This window comes from Aethina tumida, chromosome 2 (assembly GCF_024364675.1).
Source record: "Aethina tumida isolate Nest 87 chromosome 2, icAetTumi1.1, whole genome shotgun sequence".
NCBI classification, from domain to species: domain Eukaryota; kingdom Metazoa; phylum Arthropoda; class Insecta; order Coleoptera; family Nitidulidae; genus Aethina; species Aethina tumida.
In genome coordinates, this window is record NC_065436.1 from 25,696,247 (window position 1) to 25,723,019 (window position 26,773).

At 26.8% G+C, this 26,773-nt stretch overlaps 1 protein-coding gene across 3 annotated transcripts in view; it reads right to left on the bottom strand.

The window, feature by feature from the left end:
* Window positions 1–26,773, bottom strand: part of LOC109609001 (dendritic arbor reduction protein 1) — a 109,981-nt gene that overhangs the window by 5,251 nt on the left and 77,957 nt on the right. The window contains exon 1 of one of the 3 annotated variants that reach the window (XM_020025614.2): window positions 21,649–21,979. The exons of 1 other annotated variant lie outside the window; for it this stretch is intronic. In XM_020025614.2, coding sequence (XP_019881173.1) covers window positions 21,649–21,657 — 9 coding nt within the window. In that variant the 5' untranslated portion in view covers window positions 21,658–21,979. Of the gene's footprint in view, window positions 1–3,808; window positions 3,944–21,648; window positions 21,980–26,773 lie in introns of those variants that run through there. One more of the 3 variants, XM_049963756.1, reaches the window with a different exon arrangement.

The following is a 26,773-nucleotide window of genomic DNA, read 5'->3' on the forward strand; positions in this document are numbered from 1 at the left end:
CCAGACACGAAGAGCATTTTTGGTACTGTATATGGTCGAATTTTCGATGGAACAGAAATAATCACATTCTGAAAGAATAAAAATTTACAATATTTATTTTGTTGAGTGGGCAGATTACCTACTCGAAAGGATAATGTATAAAATCTAGATGATGAACTCTTTCTTTTGATGCTCTGTTCTGTTATATAGATGTTTTAACTTAAATTTATTTTAAGAGGCATAATTAATAATATGATAAACGTTCTGATTTAATAGGTCATGTATTTGAAAGTCAAACTGGCCGTAAACAAATCTTTCAACAAGCATCGGTGGTTCAGTGGTAGAATGCTCGCCTGCCACGCGGGCGGCCCGGGTTCGATTCCCGGCCGATGCATTACTTTTTTATCTATCCAATGCCCTTTTATTTAAAAAAAATTCCGATGATTATGAAATGACACAACTAATCGATTCTCAGTGGGTAATTGTTATTCACACAATGGAAAAGGAGGTATCTACCCCTTGTGGAGATGTCTGCGGTATCACAATGCTGCATTAATTGATTTTTTTTGGTGTGGAATTGCTAACGTGGTTTTTAGAATGTGCATTGTCATAGGACAAGTAAATGGTTAGTTACTATAGTTACAGGATGTTGTTTTATACTAATGTTTTGTTGCTAATTGGACATTGAATTACTTCAAATGATAATAATTATCTATTATTATCTAATTTGTTTCATTGTAAGTAGGTCAGGTAGTTCTTAAATTGTTTGTTTAATGAACAATATTCTATGCAAATTAGGAATGTCAATCTGAAATACTACATTATTAGTAGTTAATTAGATATTTAATAAGTTTTTTATGTATCACAAGAACAAATATGACATTACAATTTGTTTATCTAACACAGAGTAATATTCATAACTTGATCTTCGTTTCCCACATAAATTAATTGTGAAATCAAATCCATAAAAATCGCAGCCAATTACTGACGCACCTTGGAAAATATTGGCGAGTCTGTTACCAATCAATTTGGTGGATAATGAAGTTAATCACACGTTCCGCGACAGGATAAAACGGAACAAAAGCGATATATTTCGGAGTGAATTTTAAATGTTGTCCGCACACCATTCATTATAAAACAATCCGTCTGACAGCACAGTTATGTTCTAAAAACGGAATTTGCATATTGCAATTTTTTCAGTCTCCGCCTCGCTTAGTAAATTATGGCTTTTTGATACGGGGTCCGTTTTGAAAAAAATAAAAAACAAAAATAATGTCCGACATGACAAAATACTGTGTCCGCACGGCGGAAAATTAATGGTTGTATTAAAATTAAAGGCAAATAACAATAAATTATGACAGCGGATGAACAATCGGAGTGACGATGGAAGTGACGAAGCACTAGCTGACAACACCCAAAGCGTTGTTCCCGGAGATTGCACGCGGCGCTTACATCGTTCACTTTTCAAAACCGAAAAACAACACGACACGACACTGACCGTCTAACACAATTCGGTTCGGAAAAATCACCGGCAACGTGCTTAGATTTAATTATTTTCTACCGGGACATGCCATGTTTTGTGGGAAGAAGTGTTCGTCGTTGTCCTTGGGAGGACTACGGATGATTTATTTTACTGTTTCGTCTACGGTTTGAACATCCGATAATTTTTTACGGTAATTTAAACAAGAGTTTCAGGTAATAAATCTTAAATATAATATTGTTCACTTGTATTTTCAGAATAGTGCTTTCAATTATCGTTAATCCAATTTGTCAAAATGTTTTTTAAGACAATACAATTAAATTAATTAGGTGAGGTGCTTTGATTAATAAGGCACAGCTATTAATTAAAACCTTTTAAATTCTAAATATTATTTAATTTTTACATAAAAAACTTTATTGAATTTAATTTAATTTTTTGATTAATAGTGTACATAAATTTTTGGAAATAAGTTAAAAAACCATAAATTTAAAAATCAATTAATATTTATTGATAAATCTATTAATTTAAATTTAATATCTTGTCAGTTTTTGAAAAATTTTTAATAGAATCTTTTTTTAAATACTATAATATATAATATTTGAATAATAATTACATAAAATAAGATAACCTATTAATTAAAACCTAATTGTTTTATATTCGGAATATTATTTTTCTTTAAATAAATATTGTAATGCATTTAAATTTAATTTTATTATTATTAATAATATCTTTAATTATTTTTTAAACATAACATTTAGTCGAGGCATTCTTTAAAAATAACATTTGGCAATGAAATTTGATTAATTATTTTAAATTAAGAATATTAGATTAAGCTTGAATATCTCTATGAAAAACAAATTTCTACCTAAATTTACATTTGCAGTAAAATAAAAATTAAGGAATAAATGTGTTTTTGTTCAAAATTTTTGATAGATTGATACTCTAAAACGAAATATACGAAGACCATTCCATCGGTTTAGCAACCGAGAACATGAATATGAATAATGCGCCATTAACATTTTGCAGCCACATTATTTTTTGTGAATAATAATGTGATCAGGCAATTTGAATGATGAAAGCGCGAGATTTATTGATAAGTTCGCGGGGTATCCTATTCTAGAAAGACATTACTAATAATTGTATCTGTCACAACAAAATATAAACATTCACGTTTTGCAATTTAGCTGAGCGTTTTCAATATGCCGTGAATATAATTAACAGCTCTTGCATTTAAATGTCCAATATCCATCTGTTTTCATATCCATATAGATGAAATGGAATGAAGGCATCTTATTTATGGTTGGACGTCCGCAAAAAAAGAGGCAGTAAAATGTTAAGTAATGAAAATAGATGTTGTAGATTATTTAAGGAAAAGTAGTGCCGTAACTGATGTAGAGCTGGCGAGTTAACTTGCAATAAATAACGCCCGACGTTAATGGCCAATAAATAATTAGAATTAGTTCCATTTCCATGTGAGGCTGTAAAGCTGCCCGCGATCTCTTATATAGATTAACTGGTTATTGATATTAAATGAAGGTTAAGGATTTTATTTTACAGCATATCGCACATAAATATATACGATTATTTCCACAATAAAATACCGCACGCAGCTTTTTCTAACGCTCTTTGATCGAATTGCCATCTGAAAAAGGAAGTGGCACAACAGACCTGGGAAGAATCCTTGATCGAAACTAGATCACAAATATGTGGTATTTTTTCTGCGTCTCGTATTGAGGTCGACGCAAGTGTTTATTTATGGCGAATTTCATGTTTGACGACAAAATCGCTTTTCGTCGATTAAGATCCAAGGCAAGTCAACAATTCAATTTACATTCTATACTTAAATCAAACTCTATTCTGAATTCAGGTATATTTAAGCCACATTAATATAAAATGTTGCGAATATAAAAGTTTTAAAAGCAGTTAAAAAGTTAGTTATAAGACGGAATCGCTGACTGTTCCCACTGCTGTGCAATCTTGATAAGAAGTTTAAGTTGAGACATTGAGACTTTCTGTGTGGAAGAATCAGGACTTGGGTTTGGTGCTTTCCCTGAGATTTGTAAGGTGATATCCTCATTTACTTTCTCTTTTTCTTGCGTTTTCATAAAATTAACTTTTCCCAAACCAATAATGCTCCACAGGGAATACATCGCACCAATATAGAAAACCAGTGCGACGAAGAATATAGCAATATTGGCGATTTTTGCCAACATGTTTCCAGAACGTAGAACTATATTTATTAGTGGTACTAGAAGCAACAATCATAAAATTTATTTCTATAATTATATGTTAAAAGTTTTGACAGTACTTAATATTCATTAAATTTCTCCCATCTATTAAAACACTTACCAAACGTGAATTAATTTTAGATGATTAATATTTTTAAAAACTGTATCACATCCGTATTGTGACCCACATTTAAAAAATCCAACGAGTAATTTGGTTTCAGTTAATCCGAAACTCGTTTCTCGATTACACTTTTGAAGTTTGATAATAAAAGAAATAATAATTGTTTGCAAAAATGACAACTTGTAATTCAAAATTATCTAATAATTGACAATTTAACATTAGAGCAGGATATAACCTTATAATTAAAAGTACATTTAGTGTTCAGGCATTAAAACTAAATAACTTAAAATTTCAAAACCTTTTTTATCTGTATCATTGGAAATTAAGAAAAAAATTGCAGTAAATAGAAAATCAAAATTAATCAAACAAAATTTTGAAATCAGGCATATTTATTGGTCACAAAAATGGTAATAAATATAATATGCAACTTGTAAGTTACTAGAGTAATTTGTTTCACATATTCTTGATCTTGTCGTCTTCTTCCATGAATTTTTCTTTATTTTATTCATTTTATATAATTGAGTATTTTATTCATATCAAAACATATATCAGGATCATCAACAAGAAAAAACACAAGTTAATAAATAACTTAAAGCTGTACAACATTAGCATTGCGACGTACTAGTTTGTTCTGTCATTAAAAAAACAATGAAATATATAACAATTAGTCGTATGAAGGAATGGCGGTCAGTTCAAATTGTTGTGCAATCTTCTTTACAAGCGTAAGTTTCGTTGTTAAGACTCTTTGAATGGATGAAACTGGACTTGGACTTGATACTTTCACACCGATTTGTAGAGCGACTTGTTTTTTCATCTGTTCCTCTCCAATTTTTTGTAAGATATCTACCTTTTTCATGCCAACTACGTCCCAAAAGGAATACATAGCACCGATGTAGAAGATCAGAACGGCGACCAAAATGAAAAAATTGACGATTTTCGCCATCGTTATGAAACTATAGTTGTTGCCAACCAGAAGAAGTAATTATCAAAGTAAATAATTTAATTTTAGTTGATTAATATTTTAGATCACATATATAACTTTTAATATGATCTCAGCTAAGGGTAGACTTGTTTCGGGATTACACTTTGGAAGTTTGAAAGTTAATAATTCGAATTTAAAAATGACAGAAGTCGCACTAAATTAAAAACACAGTAGAATTACCTCGATTTTGTTAACATGAATGAAATTGGTTGGCAATGGCGAAAAGAGTGAGAATTACATGCAATCCTTACTTGATGACTCGAACAGAATGTTTGGCACTAAATTGGATAAATCAAATTTTTGCAGGAAAGCTCAAATTCCGTTGTTAATCGTTCAATATATTTTGATGGTTGTTTATCTTCAGACAATTTCAGGATTTTTATTGAAAAAATCTTCAAAAATATCTTGAAAGAAAATAAAAGAATCAATATGACTAAATTTGTCAATTTTATTGTGTCATATTCGTCTCTATAACGACTTACGTAAAAAATATATAGAATGTAGAAGAACAAATGACTCTCTCTTTATACTTTTCAGCCAAATTGAACTAATAGATTTTTATTCTTTTTTATGTAAACACGTTGAAACGTGTTACCACAATATACGACAATATTTTAATAAAAATATGAACAATATTCTGAATTTGAATCATCAAATGTCTTAAATGCACTTTTAATTGTTAAATAAATTAGACAGATAGATAAATTAATTTTTCTGATAAGTGGTGACAAGCTTTCTAAAGGCTAGTAGTTCCTGAGATATGACCGACAACCTTGACCATTTAACCAATGCAATTTATTTATTAACTGGAAGTTTTGATGCATTTCAAAATATATGAACATTCAGAGAATACTTCCACTAATTGTCTCGTTATAAATTTAACGAAGAAAACCATCATTTTAAAGCTGTAAAATATATGTTAATTTTCATGTATTTAAACTGAATATTAAGAATTTCTAAAACACCTGCGCAAGTAAAAGTCCTTTTGTGAGTGTGCCACTGAAAAAAATTCCTTTTGAAATTTAATTGCCGTAACTAATACAGCAGTAAAATGTTTATTCGCGTTATGGGTATAGAAATAAGCAATACCAAACTTAAAATACGCTGATTGAAGACGGCAAAAAATAATTGTAATCTCTCGGGTACTTTTTTTATATGAGATCTCCGCAGTTCTTGACCCAAATTGCTGGAACACATCAGCTTTTATTATGTTGGCGTGGCGTGTTAACGTATTGGTGAAATCGTTAGATATTTGATTTACTGTAAATAGGTCGCCATCAATACTTTTTCCGTTATTGATTCGAACCTAAAGTGAACCTTAGTTCAATTTTTTTACCTTACCGATGCAATGTCGTCCCGGTGCAGAGAAGCCGGTGTGTGCGGCTCACGAATGCGGCCTTTATAAACGAGATGAAACCGAGTTTATTATTTCCGTTCGCCTAATATGGACCGGCTTAATGAAATATCAATAATTCCAAACATTCAAATTAATGGCACCGTATTTAAAACGATGTTGCTAAACGGACTGTTAACTAAATGAGGGGGAAATGTCGAAAGCGCTCGGGAGATTGTAACGATTAAAATTTTTATGAACACGTCTGATTTATCTGAATCAATCCGATCGTCGGTCCGTAAATGGCGTTTAAATTTTTTACCAGTCGGCAAACACCGCCGATAATTAATTTGTGTTCAATTATTCCGAAACGAAACGAGTCGGCCGTTTGATGTAACAAAATTCGTGGCGGATTAGGAATGTCGTAAAGTCATACAGTAAAAGTAATGGTTTTTTACACATTGCATCACGTATGAAGAAATTAACACTTCAAACCCGTACAAAAAAACAAAAACTTATTAGCAATTCAAATAATTGTCCACAAGAACTTCGATAGGTTCCTCCGCCATAATTTTAATAAATGGGACGATTTAGACTTGATCGTTGTATCAACATAAATATGTAAATTTCACGCAACGTAACTGAGGCAATAAATATTTAATTCTTCATTTAAATCCGTAAAGTTGTTTGCTCAGGCATTACGACAAAAGCTCGTTCGTTATGCTAATCGTTCGATCGGATTGTGCCTCGGAACAGATAAAATTCCATCGGGTGAAACTAAAATTCGGTTGTGGGCTCTAAATAATTCAATACTATTTGCCATTGTCAACATTATTAATGTTTAGTTGCAAGTGTTAAAAAATTAACATAACCAATCTTCAGTTGAGCCGATAATAGTCAAGTGAGAATTTCAATGTAAATACATTAGAAATTTATTTACGGTTCCGCATATTTAAGTAGGGCCTGTGAAATAACGAGGATTAATCACGAAGAAAATTTCTATAGTTTTTACACTATACACGGTGAATTTTATTAACATGAAACCGTCAACTCGAGTAATGGGCATTCTACAAAAAAAAAGTAGTACCAAAATTAATATTCCTCTTCTTGCCACACTATTTAAGTTACCCCGGTCCAACCTTGGGAGAGGGAGAAGAGTACTAATTTTAGAATTAATATACTTTTTACTTGCAAGATTCAGTTTAAAAAACCATCCTGTATATTTTAAGAAGCCCTTATTGTTATAAATACATAACCGTAGTTGCACAATTAATTTCTTGAAGTGTTCAAATTAAAATGAAAAGAAAGGCATTGTCGTGACGTTCATAAACCTCTTCAGTGTGATTCAAGAAATATTTTGAAATCCACACGTCCCTAATTAACAAGTACACTTCACATTGTATCGATTCGTTATTAAATTCGTAATTTTAATTGATGCTATCAGTTCGTTAGACGTTCAAGCGCCCTAATAATCCTGTTTGATTTGTGACTTCGTCACCTTCACAATGTTCAATTGGGTTAATATTGCGTTAGTTCGACTAAATTGCTATTGTGAAATTGATTTAGAATTATTATTAATTAATATATTGTATAATAGTATACATGTAAGTATTTTTATGAATTAATTGCATAATTTTTATAAAATTGCTTATAAATTTAACAAAAAGTTTATGAGTAACAAAAAGTTTATTTAACTTAAATTGAATAATTATCATAAAATATGCATATTCATGTATTTACAATAGGAAAACGTACTAAAAATGTTTAAAATAATTAATTTGTTAACTTGTTTTTAAAATACAATTTATGATTTAATTATATATGTACGCCATTAGAAAATATATTGTTAAGCAACAAATATTATAGATAAATTTGTAGAAAGTTTATTTTGTGTCATTTTAATAATAAATAGTAATTAATTATAAATTTTAATATAAAATATTATAAAACAAACGTATAAAATCAAAATTTTTAAAGTTATTAATTATTTCTTTTTAATTAATTAATATTATAATAAAATTATATTATATTTTTGATATAAAATATTGTTTTTTGTGAAATACATAACTATGAATAAGTTATACATAATTCCTTATAATAATAATTATTTTTTTTGATTATGTTTGATAGATTATTATATTATGTATTATTATATAGAACGTTCAATTTTCTACAAAAATATATGTTGGCCATTTTATAATATTTACTTATCTACGACTTAATAATTTTATTATTATTTAGATAATAATAATTTAGAAGTAAAAAAGAAATTTTTTTTTAAATTCTTCAAACGTCCGATATCTTCTAAACGGTAAGAGTTATGAAAAAATTGTAAGGTATCTTTTTTGTAGAGTGTTCAATTTCCTACAAAAAATGTCAATAGAAATTTTCTATACCATCAAGTTATAGCGAGATATGGATTTTGCCATATGAGACTGAAAAAAAATTGGAAAACTGAGATGAAGAGGACCTTCCTATTACAATTAAGAGCTCATCTTTGGAGAGCATTTTTGAAAGGTGTCAAGGAATCAATTTTTCAGTGGCGGAAGTTAAAAATAAAGATTTTTTTTGGTTCACCCTAGTAGTATTAATATATTTAAATAATAAAAATAGTTTTTGATAAAAAATGAGATATCCGAAATCATTATATAAATTACATTGTATTTATTAAAAATGTTGGAAAAAGTATATACCTCTCCATCTGAAATTTTCAGTGTTTTTGTTATTTATAAACTAGTATTTCTAAGAGCTGTTATAAAATCATTCTTTTGATATAAAATTTATGGATTTCTGAACTGAAGTTATGGAGTTTTAGATTTTTTAATATTTCCCATTATTTTATTTTAAGAAACATTGATAAGCAAATAAAGAGTGTTTTCAATTAATACGTTCTTAAATTTATAATTTTTAATTAATTTTGCATTCCGACTATGCTTTTCTAAAACCACTTTAATTTAAATTGACACAACCGGGCCAATTTTCGTTCGCCACATCTGATACCAGGAATCGATCGAAATCATTCGAGAGCAGACTTCCTCAATTAAATCGACGGCACGAACATAAATTAAAACGTCGCGACTTTGCCGATCACAAAAAGTGAAACTATTTCCATCGCCAAGTGGACTAATGAGTGTGAAATATTCATAATTTATCTATTTTTAATAGAAACGTGGGAGGACCGACTCCGGTCTAGTGGGAGTGCGAGACTGTGCTTGGGACCTCCTACCTGCGCACACAAACTGTTCACTTTTAAGTCGGATTACTGCTGTTGCTGCTTTTATTTATTGTTCTCCCCGTCAGCAGGAAACACACATATCAGCATCGATTCGCATCGGATAATGTAATTGGATTTTAACTCGTTTTTCTCATCGGGCATAACCCAGAGATGTCGATCGAAATGGCATGTTGGTGTACTGGGGGTTTCCCCCGTTTGCACATTTTGAAAATTGTGATGTGGTCGTTGAATAATATTAATATGTGTTTTGCCTAGTTATTATGGTATCAACCTCCTTCATTAAAATTTAATGTCTATGTACAATGTCTTCCAAATGAATAGTATTCAAGGACTTTTATCAGTTACCATTTTTTATAGTACATATTTACATAAGTTACGTAAAAAATATTATATATAAATATTTTAATTTTTTTCATGGTATTCTTTGATATTACTAAAAATGAAATTAAATATATTGTAACTATTTAAAAGCTTAAATTCTTATAGATAATCAAAATTATATAAAAATTTATTTAGTAATAATAAAATCATATTTATTTTATGTACCTACACATTACAAAAAATATTCAGAATACTATAATAATAATAAATATTCAAGAAATAAGACAGAAAATAAAGTCATTACATTCGCTTTAATCAAGTAAATTTAACGCATCGAATTCTAAAATTTAAACTAAATATTTCGAAAGAGATAAATTCGTTGAAAAATATGTATGTGCGTTTTCAACGTGTGTGTCGTAGGTTTTATCAATTTACAAAACATAAAATTGGATTTTACTTACGAGATAAGCTTGTTTAAAATACATAAAACCGCTTATTTACAAGACAAACATTTTCCACATATTGACAACTGATAAATTTATGGAATTCGTTTAAAAGAAAGTAAATATTATAAATTGCGTTTTATTTGTTGTATTATATTTGTAACAAAGATACATGCCAATCATCAATTAGCCTTAAATAGAATAATGATAGTACCAGTTTATATTTTTTATTTGATTTTAATTAAATAATTGCCGGTCGAGGCGTAATTAAATGACCATTGAATCTAATGGAAAAAATTAAAGCTAAATTAGACCACAAATTCTCATTTCTGCCCACAAAATGTAACAAACAATTCCCATCACTACGAACTTCATATGTAATTATAATCTTGAACTTCACTTTTCAACCTTGGCGGGGGTAATTAATATTGGGTAATCAGGAAAATTTCTCGTCAAGCAGGATAGTGCAAGACTCACGTATTTCTGGTTGACATTTACTGTATTTGCATTTCAAACAAACAAATATGCAAGTACGACTGCTGATGCCGTTTAAAATGTGCGTACAAATGGTTATGAGTACTTTTCTAAGTTGTAGAACTACCATTCGTTGGCCGCCACTTTCAGTACAAGACTTCTTGAATTTGTGTTTTTAAAGCTTGGCTTTTTTAATTTAACTACAATTGGACAATAAGTACAACGATTTGATTAAATAATAATTTAATATTATTAAGGAATAAAACAGGAAAAATACAATAGTAAAAGGGTACACTAATGTACAGTGAGGTACCTCACAAAAAAAAGCTAAAAACATATAACAATATATTTTAACAAATATTTTTTTTTGTAGAATAATAATTAAATTTATGATAATCATGGTCAAATTGCTAAAATTTTAACTAAGTGAATTAATATATTTTAATAAAAATATATAAATAAAGATATTTATGAATCACATTTATTTTTTAAAAAATAAAATATTGATAACAAGATTAATTACGATGAATTTTTATTTTTTAACCGAAAAACATTTTTAATATGTCAATTTTATGAATAATAAAAATTAATTTCTAAAAAATAGTCTTTAAGTTATAATTTACATTGGTCAAATTACTAAAATTTTAATGTGTTTTAATCAAAATATATAAACAAAGATATTTACTTATTAATTAAGAATTATTAAGGTAAATATGTATTAGGGATAAATTTAAAATCTATTTTATTTTAAATCTTAATTTTATATATATTATTACTAGAATTTTAATTTGAGAAATTGTGTTTTAATAAACAGAGATATTTATTTATTTATTTATTATATTTCCTTTTTTTAAGAAATAAAATGTATGATAAATATATTAGGAACAAATCTTTTTGTGAATATGGTAAATAAGGTGAATATGTATTAGGGTTAAATTTTAAAATCTATTTTATTTAAAATTTTGATTTTATTATTTTTTCACAAACATTTTTAATATGTGATTTTTTTTAATAAAAAACATTTTAACATGTCAATTTTGTGAATAGCAAAAATGTTTTTGTTATGAAAGAAACATTAATTGATTTGTAAAAAAAATTGTCTGTAAGGCATTGGTTTAATTAATAAAATGTTAATAGTTAGGGAAATTAATAAGTTTTAATATAAAAAATATATAAACAAAGATATTTTATATATAATTATAATTATATATATTATAAAAGATAACATTTATATATAAATAAAGTGTTTTATTTAAACACAATATTTCAATTTTTTTACTATAAATTAATTAATTAATATTGATATTGAATATTAAAGTTTAATATTTAGAAAATATCAATTTATTTATTGATGTTTGTTATATAGGGTAATTTCATTAGAAATCTTATTTACTTTTTCTTTTAGTATTAATGTACTCAACTGATTTATTTTTAAAATATTGTATTTAATATTTTGAGGAGGAAATTTGTTGACTTGAAAAAACTTAAATTTTATTGTCAAAATTAGATAAATATGTAATATGTAATAATAGTAGGTAAAATGTTAATTGCTTCAATAAACCTCCAAAGTACATATTTGATCCTACTACGTTTTATGGTACGATTAGTTCACCCGATACAGTTTAGGTATGCTGGTGCACGGCAAACACATCTAAACATTCACCTCATTACCCGCCAGTTATACCCGACACGTGAAGTTTCAATTTCTACATTCTAATCTGGTCCATCGGGCGGCGGAAAAATGCGCGGCAATTCATTGGCAACGTCAACTCAACCGAGTGATAGTATCTTGGACACACATGGCATCTGCACCGATATAAATTCAAATGTGTCCGAGGCGCACATAAATTTTCTAGCCCTCGGGTGCGAATTATAAATCGATGTGTTTGGCCGGCCTCCGACTAGAAATTGATGAAAGGCTCTTTCGAAGCGCCCCGGGGCGCACGTAAATACGCTTCTAAAATATCGATAATAATTCCGTCGGATTAATTTCTAATTTTGAACGGACGATGACCAATTTCGACCGTGAAAATCAGCCCCTCTTAACGTGAGCATTTGTCCCGTCGCCAATTATGGTGTAATTACGAATATTGATTGGCAACGTATCGATTGTGGATTGTGAAAAAATCGCGGTGAACCGTTCTCGTTGAAGGTCAACTATTTGCGACGTTTCCACCAGGTCTGGATGTTTATTAGATCGGATGCGTTTTGAGGCCTGTTCATTTTCGCCAATACCGATTCGGACTTGCATACTATCCATTTTTACGTATAACTTATAAATAAACTTCTTGTAATACTTGAACTTTAGGAACAGGTTTTCGTCGAGCGTTTCAGCCGGGAAAACAATAACGCCGTACCGAGTTTTGCGGACTGCATTTTATGCGACCGCGTGTTCAACGTCTGTCCCAATCGAGCGTTTCAATGCTGATTGAAATTAATATTGGGTAATCAAGGGAAAAAATTCGAATTAATTGCGTTTACGTGGTGCGGCGAGACACCGAACATGCAACGTAATTCTGGTTGACATTTTCATTTATTTGCATTTTAAAAAGAGACACACGCAACAACGTTCGACCGGGAAAACAACTTCATTTTCATAAATTCAATTGGCAATAAATGCATACGCTTAAATTGTTTAAAGCAACTATACATTATCTTCACGGCGACTAACGACTAGATAACTCAATTAAGCGTCAATGGGTGGACTGAAATTTCTTATCATGTGACAATGTGTCACGATTTGTGTTATAAATAAATATTTATGTTAATTTTTGCCAAATTATTTAAATGAGCATACACAAAAATGAAATATAAAACCACATTAAACGTTTATTAATAATATTTAAACTTAATTTAATTCTTTAAATAGATCAAAAGAACAAACAATTTATTTTTAATTCTCATAAAAAAATCCTTTTAAATTTGAGGTGATTATTTATTATTAGTTCGGTAACTAAAATAGAATATCTGGCATTAATCTCGATAAGACGAATTTTGGAGGGAATCTCAAGCTAAGTTCTTTTGAAAAATTCCTTGAAATGATCTTAAAATTCTAACAAAGAAAATAAATGGACGTCATACAAAATCTAACAACTGATGTAAAAAGGTGTAAAATATAAAAGATCAGTAGTTTTTAGTATCAAAAGAAACTGTATCTTTTGATACTAAATTTATATAGAGTCAATGTTTAATCTTATATTAATATTTTCAACTGTATAATAAAGAAATTAAAATTGTATATGAACATTTTTATTAACTAATACCAGTATGAAAATATTTTCAATAATTTGCATATTTTTAATTATGCAGAAAATCGAAGAAAAACGTAAAAAGAAAATAAATTGCATTAAAAGTTGATTAAATGTCAATAAGGTCATTTTTATTAAATATTTAAGCATTTACTTTAACATATATTAGATATGTATGTCAAATATTTTATTAAATTAATAAAAATATTTTTATAGAAGTTATAAAAATATATTTTATTAATTACAAATAAGATATTAAATGAGATTTCTAATATATAATGGCAGAAAATGTCACTTGTTTAGTATCTTTTTTAATTATAAATACACATATAGTATATACAAAGTGATTCATCTAAGTTAATAATTCAAGTTTATGAAGAAAGAAACTAATTATTGATGTTAAATTTTTATAGGAATTATATTTGAATTATTTTTCTAATTCATTTTGAAAAAAATTTCTGGTTTTGGCAATTTTTTTGCAATTAGAAATAAAATGGCTGTAACATGTCCTATACTTAAACCCAACAGTATTTGAGTTAATAATTTTTTTGAAAACATGTCAGATTGATGGGTTAATTAAATTATTTGTAAAGTCGCCAATTTTGATGGTGGAAATTAATTTTTGTTATACATATCAAGAACATTATTCGTACTCCCTAATTTTATACAGGGTGTTCGTTATTTATGTTTAATTTAGTGCATCAAACATTTTTAGATATTTAAACTCTATATATAATTGCAAATAAAATTGCTATAACATGTTGTATACATAAACCCAATAGCTTTTGAGTTAATAATTTTTTTTTCAAAAATTTTGACAGATTGATGGTCTATTTGAATTATTTGTAAAGCCACCAATTTTGGTGATGGAAAGTTATTTTTTGACATATATATTAACCAAGTTCCATCCTGTAACAAACCATTATTAATACCTCAAATTTTATATAGTGTTCTTTATTTACGTTCAATTTTGTGCATCTTAAAACATCAACATTGTTATTTTTGTTGGAACATCATGTTTAAGCATAATTATATTGGATATTAAATACCTTTCCATTGGTATAAGCGTCCCTTATACATAAAATGAATTAAGAGATATTTTAACAATAAACTGAATTTGAACATTGTAAAAATTTTTCGCCCATTGTTTAACAAATTATAATTTAATAATAGAAAAAACATACATGAAATATCCGGATATATCTGAAATATCATTATTGGATTATTATTTTCAAATAACGTACTATTATATGCCAGTTGCTCGTTAATTTGTATCAATCATAATCGTTTTTAAACGACTTTCTCCCGATCAAATTCACTTTTCTCAACGAACGTAACGAATTCCAATAAAACAAACGCACCGTCCGAAAATTTCGGGAAACAGTTACGTACAACGTTGCGGCTGGATTCCACATACCGGCCGCCAGTTTCCCCCGAACCAACGCCACAAACCAAATGCACTTTCATTCATGGATGCGGCGACTGAATGGCATGACGGACGCCAGCGTCTTCCCAGACTGAACGGCGGCCCACCAACTGTTGTCTACACACATGTCCATTGATTTAGACACACTTGTAATCGTCATATGGGAACGTCTTCATTGTTAACTGCGTGTGCTAATTGAACATTAATTTGTTGTGATTACATGCATTTTGTTTTGATGTATGTACATGTGATGTCCAATGTGCTTGGAGTTTGTTGGAATTTTAGTGGGGAAATGGCTTATCGTTAATAAAATCATTGAATAAAAATGTCAGAATTAATGTCATATTTTTAAAGCGTGATGTAAAAAAGATTTACCTATATACAAAAAAAAAATTCTTTCTTTTGAAGTTATATACTTTTTTTCAATGTTTAGCGGGTTATCTCCATTTTTTTAATAGATGTGACAAAAATATTACATAAAAGGATAAATTTCTCAAGATAAATTAATCAAATGATCCTCTAATTAGATTAGATTAGATTAGATTAGAAATTAGAAAGAAATATTGAGTTTTATGATGAGTGTTGATCAATGGTGGTCATGTTAGAAACTTGACAATTATTTCTACGATTTTTTAGGGTCACGTTTAGTATGCTTTATTGAAATTAGTGTCATGAGTTTATATTTTTAGAGAAAAAGTATAATAATAATAATAAATTAAAAAAAAACAATTTATGAATATAAAAATTGTCAGAACTTAGACTTCTTCCATTCAAGCAGATTTTGTTTAAAAATATGGTCAATTGAATTGAATTTATAGACTTTAAAAAATGCTTTATACAAATTACTTTGATGAGATTATATTTTTTAAAGAAAAAATAATATATAAATCTGAAAGTTGTGAGTGAGACTTTCATTTAATACAGATGCTGTTTAAAAATATGGTCATTTATTGATCTTGTAGATTTTATATAAAAAATTCTAATGTCTAAAGAATGCTTTATTTAAATTACTGTCATGAGAGTATATTTTTTAAAGAAAAAAATATAAATTTAAAAAAATTCAATTTTTAAATCTGAAAATTGTCAGAAGTGAGACTTCTTAACAATAATTTAATTGAATTTGTAGACTAATAATTCTAATTTTTGGAGTATGTTTTAGTTAAATTAATGTCACGAGAGTTTAGAGGGAAAAAAATTAAAACAATTCAATTTATTATACTGACTATTGTCAGAATTGAAACTCCTTCACTTAATAATGATTCTGTTTAAAAATACAAATAAGACTTTTTACATTGTTACATTTTTATAATAACTTTTAATTTTTGTAGAATTCAAATTAATGTTATGAGAGTATATTATTTCGATAAACATAACATAAAAGTGCTTTTACAAAATATATAAATACATACAAATCTGAAATTTGTCAAAAGTAAGATTTTTCTACTTAACACTGATGTTTAAAAACTTTGATATGAAATGGTTAAATATATAGTTTTTTATAATAAAACTAATTAGACTGTCAGATTCAAATTAATCATTTCTTCCATAATAAGTAGAATAAAAAAACTATAATAATTTAGAAATAATTAATCAGTGCCTGATACAAATTATTGAGTTGCATAAGTGCAATTAATTATTTAAATAAATAGAAGAAAAAAAAATGCAAAAATAAATGTTGAACAACTTTAAAATGCTTGTTAATTACTAACGAGTTACATTTTTTATTAAAAAATTACATATAAACATAATGATGAAAAATTGTTTTATGCGGTTCTAAAAACTACACGTTCAAAGAAAAAAATTAGTAACCGATATTCAAACAGATAAAAGTCTAACTGTTCAACACGGGCATTTCACGTTAGTCACAAATGTAACTATGAACGTTTTTCAGAACTCCGACCATCATCTTAACTAATTGTTGAAACATGTCACAGATAAGAAAGGATATTGGGAACTCTAGTTCAAATATCCGTTTCCTATAATTGTGTTTTAGAAAAATGTTTATACATTCAAGTTTATTTTAAGTTTAACAAACATGCGGCAAATTAGAATGGTATGATACAATTGTGCGGTCGTGTGCGATAATTTGCGTAGATAATTTTTAAAAAGTCCCGCACGATTTAATTCAATCGTCTAAATATTAATCATTTCTCCATTCGCCTAAACCACAACCCACTAACACTGACCATTTATCAAAAACACAACATAAATATATCTTTGTCTTTTTTCACTGTGAGGTTTCGTGAATGGCCCTTTGTAAGTACGGTGTGTTGTGATAGTGGGAAAAAGGGCATTACAAGTGTCACTTGTAAAGGGATCTCCTTCGAGTGACTATATATTATCATCGGGTCTATTGAAAAACTGACCTGGGCGTTTTGTTTGAGACCACCTCATTTGTACCACCACCGCACGCATAAAAGACAACACTTGGCTTTCACCCGGAGAAAAAGGTAATAAACGTTTAAGAAAAAATATCGTTGTGGCATTACAAAAGGGGCACTGATTATTGTTGTTGTCGTAATAAATATCGTTTTGTATAAAATATGCGAAAACGGGTCATTGTCCTTATAAATAACATACCTACTATAATTTATTACGCGAGTAACAAGATACATTATTAATTCGGAACATAAATTTATTTCAGATCAGTAGCTTTGATGGATTGTAACTACACGAATTAAGATTGATATCGTTTTTAGTAAAATTTGGAGTTCGTTGGACCGAATCGGGAATGGCGGTTTCGTTTTCTGGCCTTTAGAACGATTTATCAGGACTAGTAAATCTCGACCTGGAAACCGCACATTTTTTATCACTTCCATTTATTACCCAGTTTTAAGAAATGCGTTGATAAACATTAAATCCACAATCTTGCGCATTGCAACATGTAACATAGTTACATTTCCTGCTAATATAATAACACTCATGAACCAAAGAAAATATTTCTCTAACGAAAACCATAAAGATACGTATCTCAACAATTTAAGCAACATTTGATTTCATAAAAATGTAAATAACTTAAATGTGGTGACAGTTTGAGGGACGCGCGAAAGATGGCGCCACCTACACGATTTCAGTAACTTTCAGCGGACGACGGCGAACCGAATGCTACGAGTTCGTTGTTTTTTTGATGGGGCGTTTGAAAAATGAAAAATTTCTGATAACGAAATATTTTTGGCGTGCCGAAAATGAATCCATTGTAGCTTTTTTAATAAACTCGTTCAAACCTTGGACGTTATCACTAGATCAGATATTTTTCGAAAACTTTTCATTTATCTTAATTACCATGTGTTAGAATTATTAATCACTGTGTTGTTTTTTTTTTTAATTAACAATCTCTTTCCGTAAAACCGACCGATCGCTGTAATTAAGTTTATCCTAAATAATTAATTAATACCAATACTAGTTCTTAATATACAAACTTTCATTGGAATTATTTCAAGGTCTATGACTAGTCCAGTTTTTTTCTCGTTTATTATTTTAATATTTTAAACCACTATCGAGAATTAATTTCCTTGTAAATGAAAAAAGGAACTGTCGATTTACAGCATTCTTTCGACGGCAGCTTTTCGAAAATGGAATATAAAACTGATTGTTATTAATTTACTTTAGATTTATCTGTGATGGATACGATTTTTAAACGTAACACGGTTAAAAATAATCTATGGATCAACTTTCAACGGATTTTTTTAGCAGGTCTGATCTCATGATACCAATATAAATGATGGTAAATTATTGAAGGAGATATGAATAGTTTTAATTACTTCAGCGATGATAAAATACGTTATTTTTGTGGTATAAATAACTAGGTAACTAATTAACGAAAAGTGTTACTTTTACCGTGTGATAATAGTTTTGATAAACTGAAAACAGTTTAAAATTAACAATTTATAAATTGTTTTTAACGATGTGCCTGATTGATAAGTATGAAATTTACATTTTTCCATGTATATTAAATATAATATTACCAGTGATATGATATTTTTAATGATAAGAGAATAACCACAATGTAAATGAATATTAACAATATTATTGCATAAATAAAAATAAATATTTTACATGGATATTTATTTAACATTTTCAATATGCTTCTAAAATTAATTAAGTAACATAAATTTTACAACATTTTTAAAAAGTTACATAAATTTAAATTTTTACCATAAAAATAACATAATTATTTCATACTTAAAAACGAAAAAATTGAACCAGTGTAAATATCAATTTTATATAACAATGTAATTACAAGAAATGATCATAATTAACATTTAAAATCAATACTGAAACTTATTTGGTGTTACATAAATACTGCTGTATCTACAATCAATTATTAGTTTTATTACACATTACAACCGGTTATTTTCAATATCCAAATAGTACATAAATACTGATTTTTCTACTATGGTATAACTATAATCAAATGCTAATATTTCTTGGTAGGTTATTATTAAGTTATTAATTTTATCATGGAATTTATGAGGATAAGAATATAATAGTAATGTTAACAAAGAGATGTTTTCTATATTTTTTATTATTATTATTGTTTACCATTGATAAAGGATTCTCAACATTTTTTATCTTGTTTAATACTTATTAATTAAGTTTTTTGATTATCAAAGAATAATATAAAAAATTTAATTGTGCTATTATTGATAATTTAAGTTTAATTGGCAATTTTATCAATGAATTTTGAATCAATTTGTTCTTCAACGGACTCAATTAGTTTTTTCAACTAAAGTTGTTGGAAGCATTTGGAATTATTTTTATTGGTTATTAAATGATTTTATTCATTATCAAAATATAATAAAATTAATCTATTGTAATAATTGTAACTTTTGTACTATTATTGTTAATTCAAGAATAACTGATATTTTTTATTAAGTAACCTGATCTTAAAAAATAGCAATTTTATAAATGAATTAGGATGTTTCAATTTGTTGAAATTTGTTCTTCAACATTTTTAATTAGTTTCTTCAACTTGGCTCACTGGGTTGAAATTTAAAAGATAAAGTAGAAACATTTGGAATTATTTTTTGTTGTTTATTAAGTGATTTTATTTATTATCAAAGTATAATAAAAGTAATCAAATTGCAACCTTTGCACTATTATTGAGAATTCAAGAATAATTGATTGAATTTTTTTATTAAGTTACAATCTGGTCTTAAAAAAATAGCAATTTTATTAATGAATTAGGAATCTTCGATTTGTTGAATTTTGTTCTTCATCATTCTCAATTTTTCTTCAATTTGGGATACTGAGTTGATATTTAAAAGATAAAGTTGTTGAAATCATTTAGAATTATTTTTAGTGATTTAGTAATCTAATTGTAATATTATTGATAATTAAAGAAGAAGTGACATTTTTAATAAGTTACAATCTGGATCAAAATAAATAGCTATTTTATTAATAAATTTTGAATCTTCAATTTGTTGGAATTTGTTGTTCAAAACTCCTAATTAGTTTCTTCAACTTGAGTCACTGGATTGATATTTAAAAGACAATCTGGTCTTAAACAAATAGCAATTTTATTAATGAATTTTAAATTTAAATCGATTAGTCTCTTCAACTTGGGTCACTGTGTTGATATTTAAAAGACAAAGTGATCGAAACTAATTGGAATTATCTTTAGTAAGGTTTTTTTTTTTGAATATTAAAATGTAATAAATTTAATCTAATTGTAACTTTTGTATTATTGATAATTAAAAAAAATCACATTTTTTATTAAGTTACAAAAAAACAGAAATTTTATTAATGAATTTGGAATCTTCAATTAGTTGGAATTTGTTATTCAACACACTCAATTAGTTTCTTCAACTTGGGTCACTGGGTTGATATTTAAAAGATATAAATGTAACTGTTGCAATATTATAGATAATTCAAGTATAATTTTAATTTATTAGTTAGTTACAATTTAGTAAAAATATTTTTTATTAATGAATTTGCAATTAGTTTCTTCAACTTGGGTCACTGGGTTAATTATCAATTGGAATTATTTTTTAGTTTTATTGAATATCAAAACAGAATAAAATTGCAATTTTTATAATTTTTTATTGAATTACAATTTGGTCGTAAATAAATGGCAATTTTAATAATGAATTTGTAATTTTCATTTTGTAGGGATTTGGTGTTCAACACTCCCAATTGGACTCATCTCCTAAGGCCATTGAGTTGTTACTTATTGAAAGATAAAGTTGTTGAAAGTAATTGTAAATGTAATCTAATTACAAATAAAATTATTTCACTTTACACTCTTCATTTTAATGCCACTTTTTGGCAGTACCTAAAAAAGTTTTCTGAAGTTGCGGAATTTGTCGTTTAATGCTCAGAGTTTACACTCAATCAAAAAAAAAAAGTTCGCTTATTTTTCGATAAAACTGGACTTACTAAAAACATGCTAGCCAGCTTGGTGCCTGAACCGAACCAGTCCTTCAGCGAATCCGTAAAACTCGACAAAAATACTGGCTGTATCCAACTGTTTGCACCATAATTACATATTTAGCACTGTAGCACGTCCAAAGCACAGCACTGGTCGGTCGCGGACCGAAAAATCGGTCAGCATGTGTGCGTCTCACTGGCTCACTGATAATCGGTGCGGTCGGGTGCGCGACGCGCGTAAACTGCTGGGAAAATAATAATAAAAAAAAAATAAACCCTCCTCGGACTGCGGAAGAAAACGTGGAACGTGTGTGCGTTCGGCGCTGCGGTCTGCGTTCACCTCGCCCGTTCGCCGGTTCGATCGGTACTGGTTAAATTGTCGTTCTTGTGTACTGGTCAACCTCACCAAATAATACCTGGGCTCATGGTGGGGCACCGCCGATCGACTCTCCGACAGATTATCACGAAAATTATAAATAAACAGCGATATTAACCACCCAATTGTTTTTCTCAGTTAATCGGTGCGCTTTATGTGCGGGGAAAGCGTTCATTACGTTTTACGATTATTAATAACCGTACGTCATTAAATTGTTAAATATCCGACGATTTGATGCGATTAATTTTACTTGAAGAACTATTATTGATTGCGAAACTAATACGTTATTTTTTAATTAAGGAAAATTTTATGAACTTGCTACGAATTGTCTGATTCATCTAGTTATTTGTGGAATAAAACTTGAGTTTAACCATATCGAATGTAATGTCATGCATAGTTTGTGGTGAACCATGAAATCATTTTGTGCATAGTTTTAAATATTAAATGCATTTAAATGTAAAAAAATATAATTATTTTAATTTAAGATAATTTTAAGAGTTTTATTTTTTTTTCTATGTTGTCTGAAAATATATAACAAAAATGTAAGTGAAACTAAATAAAATATAGATTTTAATAAAACCTATTATTTTTTAGTATTCTGTAATTTAAAAAATTAATAAAACTACAATATTTTAATTTTATGAACAAACTATAGACTAAAAAAATATATTTATAATAAAAATTATACATATAACACATAAAATTTTTGTTTGTTTTTGTTTTTTCTCCTAGTTTAATATTGCTGTGAATAATCTGTCAAAAAAATATATTAAAATCATTAATTTTAAAAATTAAAAAAATGTATTATTAAATATTTAATTTAATAACAATATTAGAGACTAAACAATATGTTTATAATAAATTAACAGTTATTAATTTTTGTTTCTTGTCTAATATCAGTTCAAAATATAAATGAAATTTTTATTGAAACTAATAATAATATTTAATATATATATTAGCTACAAAATTATAAACCAAAAACTACATTTATAGTAAATAAAAATTATTTTTACATACTTATTGAATATAAAAATTATATTTAAAACAATTGTTTTTTAGTTTTTGTTTCTTATTTAAAATTTGTTAAAAATAACAAAAAATACGTAAAACTAAAATATTTTGATTTTTATTCAAACCAGTTCAATAGTAATTTTATATATACAAAATAAAAATAAAAAAAACTAAAAATTAAATAAACTAAAAGATACTAAAAATAACTAATTTTTTTTATTAAAACGAGTTCAATAGTAATTTTATATATAAAACATAAAAAAACAACAATAACAATATCACTACATATTTATTTTTAGAAAAAAATTATGAATAAACTAAAAAATACATTTATTATGAAAATGAAAATTTTATTGTAAAATGATTAATTGTTAGTTTTCGTTCTTTGTTTAATAGTGCCTGATAATAATATGATAAAAAATAAAACAAAAAATGTTTATTTATTTATTCATTCAATAATAATTTTACAATTATAAAAACGAAAAAAATTTAATTTTAATTAAATTTAATAATATATTAATATGTCTTTATGTAAGATACCAAGTTATAAACCAAAATATATATTTATTGTAGATAAAAATGATCTTTGAAGCTTTTTGAATATTAAAATTAGTTGAAAATAATACGTAAAAATATAAGTAACACTAAAATATATTGAATTTTATTAAAACCAGTTCAATAGTAGTTTTATATATAAAAAATAAAAAACTATTTAATAATATACCTTTACATATTTATTTTAAGAAAAAATTATGAATTAACGAAATATATTTATTATGAGAAATTTTATTTTTATTAAAATCAATTAAATAATAATTTTATAATTAAAAAATTAAAAAAGGTATTTAATAATATATTATAATATTAGGTACAAAATTATTAACGAAAACATATATTTGTTATTTAACTATTTGAATATAAAAATTTATTTTTTAGCTTTTGTTTCTAAAATTTTTTCAAAATAATATGTAAAAAGATAAGTAAAATTAAAATATTGATTTTTAGTAAAACTAGTTCTACAGTAATTTTATAAAATATACATTTATTATTAAAATGAAAATTTTGTTGTAAATTATTAATCATAAGTTTTCGTTAATTTTTTTTTGTATTACCTGAAAATAAAATGATAAAAAATAAAATATAAATATTTTATGATTTTTGTAAAAATTTTGTTTTTTAGTTTTTGTTCCTTGTTTAATATTAATTAACATCAAATATATTTTATTTAATTTCACTTTTAATAATAATTTTTAGATTAAGAAAACAGATCTACTAATAATATATTATTGTATATTTATTTAGGAACAAAAAATATGTATTTGTAAGTTATGTTTATATTATTTACTATTTAAATGAAAAATGTTAATTAAATATAATTAATACCATAAATAATAAAAAAACTCTGTAAAATATATATTATATGTCTTTTCTAACATTTTTCAGGTTTAGATAATAAATATATATTTTAATGAATATAAATTATTCATTCTACATTTAGAACTGAATTTACGTATAATAAAATTGGTAAAACGTATTTGAATATTCGTTTAAATTACAATTTATGTTGGTCATTTTGGTTCGTTATAAATGCAATATAATATATTAAAATAGTTTTTTCTATTAAATATTAATTCTACTTTAATTCCATGTCTTTATTATAAAATAATTTTTGCTTATGTCAAAACGTCAATTATCTAAAAGATTAACATATTTCTTATTATATAATTATAAAATCTAAACAAAACACCCATTTATCAATAAATTAATTATGTATTCAACTTTCATTGACTAAATCGCAAATCACAGTTAATATTTTAGGTTAATCACAAGTATAAGCTATTAATTAATTTCTTTATTCATTCATAACACTCATCAAACACACAGATGCATATTAATAAAATTCACGTTTTTTAAATTTTCATGACAATTCAGACTCGAAATTATAATTTATACCCCGAGAAGGTAATAAATTTCACCTGTGACGCCGGAGATTTTTTTATTAGAAACGCAATGTACATAATGTATGTGTTGTTTACCACGTACAATTATTACCAATTTTCCATTCCCATCACACACGTGAAATTTTGATTGCCTAACATATTTTTACGCTGCCAAAAATATAACTGTATTTTCTGTGGTTTAAAATAGTGGCTCCTTTAAAAAAAGTACAATTATTAAATCATTGGCAACTAGTCCAATCAAAATTTAATTAAATTAAATTAATAATTACAATGTACCGCAATCGGGTGACTCATTTGGTACGATTTTTATTCGGCAGCGACCTTATGCACCGTTGTTCGATTTCTTTCAGTTAATTCAATTTACTCTTTTGTCTTGACAATTTCGGCGTAATTTTCGACCATTTTAATTGTTGTGCAACAAATATAATTGGACTAATAATTTGCAAGAGCCTATTATGTTACAATTAATAATAGGCCAACCGAATAATTGGCATACGTTTGACACATTTTAATTGAGACAAGCAACAAGTTAACATCGAATTTTATTGATGTGACGGATATCATGTTTATTGCTTATTATTTGTCGATAACGAATGTAAATTGTGTGTATTTATTTTGCATTCGCATTCGAATGTGTTAAATATAGAAAGTAAATATTTTTCTTGGGGATTTATTTATGACATATGCAAACATATCCGTCAACCTGTGCCCGCTATCAATTTTTACAACGACCACTTCGAAATTGTGCAACACACGAAATTATCAATCAATGTCTCGAGGTTTAAGTAAATAAATTACCAATTTTATCATGTAGTGGAACAAATGGAGTTTTTTTTGTGGTGTTCGCATTTCAGAAAAATCTTAATCCATTTTAGATTACCGTTCTAAATTAATAAACTTCTTGCACTGTTTAAGTATTTCAATAAACACAAGCTGACAGCTCAAGGAGTGATATCGCTGCGGGACATTCGTTACATATTTATTTGAACATAGCTGAGATATTTGTGGCATTGAAATAAATTTTTAGATAATGTTTTCAATTATTTTAATTGCCGTAGAGTATAAACGTTCCACATTGTCACCGCGTGCAGAAAAAAATTATGCTAATGGCGCCAAAGTGCGTTTCTCAAAGCTAATCGAAAGAAACGATGCATTTTTTGTATTGTATTGTTAATTGTTATTGCATATTTATTAACTATCTTTATACATTATACATTTTTTGTTTAATGTTTCTGAATCTATGTAAATCTATGCCGTTTTTTAGTGCAAAAGTAAGCAAATTAATTTTTTTGTAGAATTTTTAATTTACTAATTTGTTTTAAAATGTTTGGTTTAATTAGCAATAATACATATAATTTAGGAAAGGAAATAAATTTATGATCTAATATTAAATTTATTAGTAGAATTGTAGTATTAAAAATGTTTATTAAATTTGTGCAAATTTATTAAGAAAAATTTTTATACAATAAGACAAACATTAATATTTATTTTTATGAATTTTCAAGTAATAAGTAATGAGTAATGATTAGTGAATGACGAGTACTAAGTAAGGGGCAAGGAGAAAGGGAAAAGGAGTAAGGGATAAGGAGAACGGAGTAATACTAAAAAATAACGAATAATAATAAAATAAACAATAAAAGAAATATAATTTTAATGTGTACATAATTTTCAAAAAAATTGATTACTTAACATGTTACTATTAAAATATGAACTAATATATTACAATTAATTTAAAGAAACCTCAAAAATAGTAAATATTTCTATCAAATATGGAATAGCATATTTT